Raw genomic sequence first — 6,871 nt, 5'->3', positions numbered from 1 at the left:
AATCTCTCTTCCTTACACCGCAAGTGGAAGAAAGAGCAGCAGGTCTAATGGTTACTGAGGACACATTGTCACCAGGGAAATGTAATTTGGTAAATGGAATATAGAGGAAAGGTGCAGGACTGCAGGGTGGTTTGTTTACAGCAAAGTGAGGGTCAAGCCAATGGGAAGGAATGGTAGAATCCCACGGAATGAGGGCAGTGGGGGCTCAGAGGCACAATTCTTGCCTTTCACACAGGAGACCCGGGTTGGATTTCCAGCTAGCGTACCTCAGCACAGCTACCATCTGTGTGTCAGTGAAGGGCTGCCATCATGTTGTGCAGGGTTCAGTAGACCTCCTAGACTAAGACAGATTAGGAGGAACAACAGTAATAGACTTCTGAAAGTCAGTCAGGGAAAACGTTATGGATCACAAGGGTCTGATTGGTGGGACAAGTGGGGTGCCAGACTGGGAAGTGTTTCTTTTATGCATGGGGTTCTCATGAGATTGGGGCTAACTGAACACCAGCTAACAACAACCTAACCTGGAATCGGTCATTTGAGGATTAATCTGATCAGGGATGAAAGTAGTGAGGGGTTTTCACACGGGTGGGTGAGGATGGAGGGAGGGGATGAGGCAGTTGGATGAACCCTTATCACTAGGTAGGAGTGGTGCTAGCTCTGCAGAATCCGATTATTTAAGAGAAGCCTGGGGGGGGGGGAGAGGGTTTAGCAGTCCTACTTACTACAGTTGGTTGTGACCATGGTCTAAATGGTTTAGTATTTTCCTGTGAGAGAGCTGAAGGAGCTGTAGGAAAAGGTGGCTCACACTGAGTTGGAGCCAACAGAAACCATTTGCAGTAATAAATGGTCCTAAATGCTGACTCTGTGCCAAGGTCTTTCAGCAGGGAGGCTGGCTTGTCCTGCAACTCTCCTCACTCACCACTATGAATTGATTTTATAGAGGCAGGAGTGGTATTTTCTTAAATGATAACCCTTGGAGAGAGACTAAAAACCTGATTATTATTATTTTTTTTTTAGGACTCTGGGCTTATACCCTGAAGTTGCCAGGTTTGGATATTTCTCTTTGGCTCTCTTGGCCCCCCACTTGGTTGGTGAATGTCTAACTCTTGTGCTACTTGGTATCGTCCAAAACCCCAATGTCGCCAACAGTGGAGTGGCTCTTTTGAGCATTGCTGGAGTCCTTGTTGGATCTGGACTCATGAGGTAAGATAGAATGATTCCATTAACTGTTGTGATTCGTTGTTAATAATCACCTGATCATGACAATTATAAAGGAATTCCAGACGGGAGCTATGTGAAGACACCACCTTGCAGTGTTTAAGTGCTTGCTAAACGTTATTGCCTTATATGCGCTTGCCATTCACTCAAGAAAATGTCTATGAATTGTGCATCAGAAAATGGCAGTGTAAGCATGTTACTGATATGATTAACGTAATAAGCCATTAGAACAAGCTTAGGAAAACGTGTTCTATTCTCCAGAAAAACCCACAGGTGCTGCTACAGGCTAAAGAGCACACCTGTTAGTTCATTTCTGCCTGGGCACAATTTCATTCCTCAATTTTAGTTATTCTTCAGAAATGAGACTAGTTGGATAAGAAAAGAGGCTGCTCTGTGGGATACAGCACTGGACTGTATGGTCAGCTAGAACCACATGGTTGGTGGTTCAAACTCACCAGCCGCTCCTTGGGAACCTTATACAGGGTTGATATGAATCAGAACCGACTTGACAGCACTTAACAACAACAATGAAGAAGAAAAAACTGCTTACACAAGTAGCAGGACGACAAGGATACACTCCAAATGTTAACAATGATTTTTACTTGGTGGTATTTGTTTTAATCCTTTTCTTTGCATTTTTCTATACTTAATGAATTTTCTGTAACGGGCATCATTTTTCAGTCAAGAATTTTAAATCATAAACTTTTAGAAAGTTGTAGCAAGAAGGTTTGACAGTTTTAGAAGGGTAAAAATGATCCCAGGCATGGGGGAGTGAGCGGGGGTGATGAACTCAACTATGGGTTCCTGAGAAAATACAAAGGCTTTCATTCTTTGACTTCAGCTGAGAATGAGTATTCTGGAACACTTAATTGTGCTCATGAGGAACCTGTACACACACCAAGAGACAAACAAACAAAAAATACCGAGCACCTCGTATATATCATGATATTTGTAGATTTAATTACTCAACTCTCAGAGCAAGCCAGATCCAGGTAAGAAAGCTAAGCTCAGACTTTGCTCAAGCCACAGTGGTCTGAAGGCTCTCCCAGGATGAATGGGTTCCGCAGAGGGAGGGCTGACTCACGAGTCAGGAACGTCTTCAACCTCTAAGCGGCCATGTGAATATGGGCAAGGCACTTCTCTGTCTTAGTTTTCTCATTTGTAAAATGGAGATAATCCTCTTGGCCCCTCCTACCTCAGGGGATCATGAGGAGCAAATGAGATCATCATCGTGCAAACACTTTATAAACTGTAATGAGTTACACAAAACTGATTCATTATAAAAGCATGGTGAGCTAGTTTTTTAATCAAATAAGGTGGACTTAAAAAAATTTTTTTCCCACCAATGACACCATTACATTGTATCTGTCTTATGTTATTTAAGGGGATTATTCGCATCTATGAAAAAGACACAAATCAAATAATCTCAGGGATAGGGACTCTAACTGCCATCATTACCCAAGTACAGACCCAGCCGCAGGCAATGTCTCCAGATTCATATTTGAGTCATTACATGGTCCTAGCAACTTGGCACTGAGTCAAATACTTAGGTTTTTAGGAAGAGAGGATTCATTGCTCTTAAAAGTGAGCTAAGGGTCAACATTAATAGTTGCCCTTGGGTAATTTGCAAAATCTCAACATCTCAAGGGATTATCGCCACTCAAATTTCTATAGTGATACTCCTTTCTTGAGGGGCACATATACTTGGTTGTTGTTGTTAGTGTCCAGAGTCAGCTCTGACGTATAGTAACCTGCACAGGGTTTCTGAGGCTGTTCATCTTTGTGGGAACAGAAAACCTCATCTTTCTCCTGCAGAGCAGCTGGTGGGCTCAAACCGCTGACCCTGTGGTACACAGTTCAGTGCTTAACCTACAGAGCTACGATGCTCCCACATACCCTCATTGTCACATTTATAGTTATAAGTCTCTCAATCATTAAATTTATATTTTCCCCCGTCACCATCTTTCATGAAGCATTTTGCGCCAATGGCTACCTTCTCCTTTATACAAAATGGAAACCATTTTGCTGCTTGTTCTACTTTAACAAAGTAACACACCTTCATTATAAAAAGGAGGGGAAAAAAATGCACACAATATAAAAATGTGCCAGGACGAAAGTAAGTTATCTGAAGTGTCACCACCCCGAGTTGATTTTGTTGTGTATCTCATTAGAATTTTATATTTTTTGAGTAAGAACGAGATAATTGTGTTATGTAAGATGCAAAGTATGCCTACTTTCCCGCCATTTAACAGTGGCGCTGCGGGTTAATGTGCCAGACTGCAAAGCCGTTTGAACTGCAAGGTCAGCGGTTAAGCTCACCAGCCACTCCTTGGGAACCCTATACAGGGTCGCTATGGGTCGGAATCAACTCGACGGCACTTAACAACAAGAAGTCTAATTTTACTTCATACACTAACACTCCCTAGTCTCTTTAGTCACAAATAGCCACTCTAGTGCAGTGTGTTGTAGGTTTATATCATCGGTGGTTACAAAATCAGACAAAAAATGAGACACTGATCCAGCCTCAGGGTATTGTTAAATTAAGCTATAAGATAAAATGATGGTGTGTGTGCTATGCTTACTGACTTGGAAAGATGTCCAAGACATGTTTGGGAGGTAAAAGGTCAGGTTAATAAAGAGCATGAAGAGTTTAATTCTTTTTACGTAAAATTTTATAAGCACACACTCTCTCTTTCTCTCTCTCTATATATGACTATTTCCACAAAATTTTGAAGCCCCTCCTTATGTGAGTAGATACATCTATATATCACATATATAGAGAGTGAAACCTGTAAGAGCCGGAAATTGACAGGACTGTTTTATTTTTCCAAGTTTCCCACTTAGACAGGATGCAGCCTTGCCAGTTTTCTATTGCTAATTTTAGTGGGAAATACTTGATTTTTCCCTCTCTTGACAGGTTTTGGCCTTGTACGCACACACAGAGATAGGAGAACACATGTTCACCAAAATGTTAACAATAGTTATTTCTGGGTAGAGATGTTTCAGATGACTTTTACTTTCTTTATAATTTTCAGAATTGTTCCGAAGCTTATTTATTTATTTTTATCATGAGCATAATTTTTGTGATAGAAAAATGAAAAGCTACATTCATGCCGGGAATACATAAACTAAAGATTACCTCTCTTTTTATTTGATACAACTATTACCAGAGTCTATTGAGTTTCATCTCATTCTATTTTTCTTTTTAAGAAACATCGAAGAAATGCCCATTCCTTTAAAAATCATCAGTTATTTTACATTCCAAAAATATTGCTGTGAGATTCTTGTAGTCAATGAGTTCTATGGACTGAATTTCACTTGTGGTAAGCATTGTACTTTCAGCTATTATTTTGACACATTACTCTGAGGAAGCAATTTCCTGAGGGAGATGTATTTTTAAAATAAATGCTATATTTTATAAAAAAATATTTAAAGCCTTGCTTTGGAAAAGAAGTCCAACATTTTCTCTGACTTTTAAAATAATACTTAAAAAAAACAACAACAGTTGTTCAAGTTAGTCACTGGTCAAAAGTTAATAGCTTAAGGCCGTTTTGATGTTACTAAAAAAATGACACACCTAAAGAAGCTCTGATAGCATAGTGGTTATGAATCGGGCTGCTAACCCGAAGGCCAGCAGTTCGAAACTACCAGTGGTGCTGCGGGAGAAAGATGAGGCTTTCTGCTCCCGTAAAGATTTACAGCCTCGGAAACCCTGTGTAGGGTTAGTACGAGTCGGAACCGACTCCACGGTACTTAACAACAACAACAGTGTGCACTGGGAGTCCTGGTATGTTGCTGCAGGATAAGCACTGGACTGCTAACCATGAGGTTGGGAGTTCAAGCCCACCAACTGTTCCTTAGGAACCCTTTACAGGGCCACTATGAGTTGAAACTGACTCATCGGCACTTAGCACCAACAGCCATCAATGTGCGCTGAGGCAAATGTTAAGTCTATTATGGTGGGATCAGTTCTTTAGTTACTGAACAGGTTGTAGAGCAAGTTGAAGTAGCTTCTTGCTCCACAAAAATGCACATAGTATGAGCTGAGTAAAGCCATTTTTGCAAAAAAAGTTGCTCCCAAATCCCCTAAGAAGGTATGAGGGAATCTATCTATGAATAGGTGGAAGTTCGTAGCTGTTTAAATATTCTAGAATGATGATGTCCCTAATTTTAGGGTATTAAGGGTAAGAACTGGACTGTGAGCCACAAGGTCGGTGGTTCAGTCTACCAGCCACTCCTTGGGAGAAAGATACGGTTTTCTGCTCCTGCTAAGATTTACAGTATCAGAAACCCTATACAGTTGCTGAGTCAGATGGCACTTAATAACAAACATTACTAAGTGACTTGTATCAGTACTATGGTAAGGAATAAGGTATTCTATGTGGAATGTCAGAGCCCTGGTTGTACAATAGTTAAGCACTTGGCTGGTAACCAAAAGGTTCAAACCCACCAGCAGGCTCCGTGCGAGAATGACCTGGCAATCTGCTTCTGTAAATATTATAACCTAGGAAACCTTATGGGGCAGCTCTCCCGTCACGTGGACTCACTATGAGTTGGAGTTAACTCAATGGCACACACAACTTCCCAAACCCAACCCAACGTAACCCATCTTCATTGTTATCGATTCCAATGCTATAGAAGATGGCAGAACTTCCCCCATCGGGTTTCCGAGGCTGTAATCTTTACACAAAGGGAGCTTTGGTAGAGTAGAGGTTATGAGTCGGGCTGCTAACCTCAAGGTCAGCAGTTTGAAACTACCACCTGTTCCGTGAGAGAAAGATGAGGCTTTCTGCTCCCTTAAAGATTTACAGCCTCAGAAACCCTATATAGGGTTACTATGAGTCCGAACTGACTCCACGGCACACAAATATAAAAATAATCTTTACAGAAGTAGATTGTCGCGGCTTTCTCCCACATAATGGTTAATGGGTTTGAACCGCTGATGTTTTGGTTGGCAGCTGAGCACTTAACCACTGCACCTCCAGGGGCTCTTTACAGGAACAACATGGTATTGATCCTATCCCCAAAATAGAAACAAATCCACTACGAACTTCAGTGAAGCCAAGTCCCAGAACACTCACTGTTGTTTCATGAAGTACGAACTCTGGACTCTTTAAAAATTGCCCTGTGACTTTAATCAGGAAAAGTATTTAGTAGAGTGACAAACACCTAGCGGGCATATGGTAAATACTGTTGATTCAATTTCCTGGGATGTAACCAATCTGATCATGTCCATCTTTCCCCTGACAGGCAGCTCAAACAATTCTGTGACAAGTAATCCAATGTGCACCCTCACTCAAGGAATTCAGATCATTGAGAGAACCGTCCCGGGTGCAACGTCCAGATTTACAGCAAACTTTCTGATTTTATATGCCTTTATCCCGGCTCTTGTCATCATAGGAATAGCTGTTTTTAAAATAAGGGATCATTTCATTAGCCGATAGCACAAATCATAGCTGCAGAAATGGAACATACGCTCCTAGGACACGTGACTCCTTTATATGTCTGAAGAAAGAATGCCACTCATCCCTTTCTTGATGCTACATCTGAAGTCTTTGAACACTTACGACTCTCTGCTGGCCTCAAAGGTGGTAGAAATGGTTCACAGTCCTTGGCTATTCTAACTTGCATGGACACGTGGCATTTGGAAACT

At 41.4% G+C, this 6,871-nt stretch overlaps 1 protein-coding gene across 1 annotated transcript in view; it reads left to right on the top strand.

Annotated features, from left to right (window-relative positions):
* Nucleotides 1-6,662, top strand: part of ABCG5 (ATP-binding cassette, sub-family G (WHITE), member 5) — a 37,105-nt gene extending 30,443 nt beyond the window's left edge. Inside the window, exons 11-13 of the mRNA XM_006839407.1 lie at nt 1,018-1,203; nt 4,429-4,541; nt 6,469-6,662. Of these exons, the coding sequence (XP_006839470.1) occupies nt 1,018-1,203; nt 4,429-4,541; nt 6,469-6,662 (493 nt within the window). The remainder of the gene's footprint in view (nt 1-1,017; nt 1,204-4,428; nt 4,542-6,468) is intronic.
* Nucleotides 6,663-6,871: the final 209 nt, after the last annotated feature.

Source organism: Chrysochloris asiatica, unplaced genomic scaffold (genome assembly GCF_000296735.1).
Source record: "Chrysochloris asiatica unplaced genomic scaffold, ChrAsi1.0 scaffold00024, whole genome shotgun sequence".
In the NCBI taxonomy this organism is placed as follows: domain Eukaryota; kingdom Metazoa; phylum Chordata; class Mammalia; order Afrosoricida; family Chrysochloridae; genus Chrysochloris; species Chrysochloris asiatica.
This window is presented reverse-complemented; position numbering and strand designations above follow the sequence as displayed.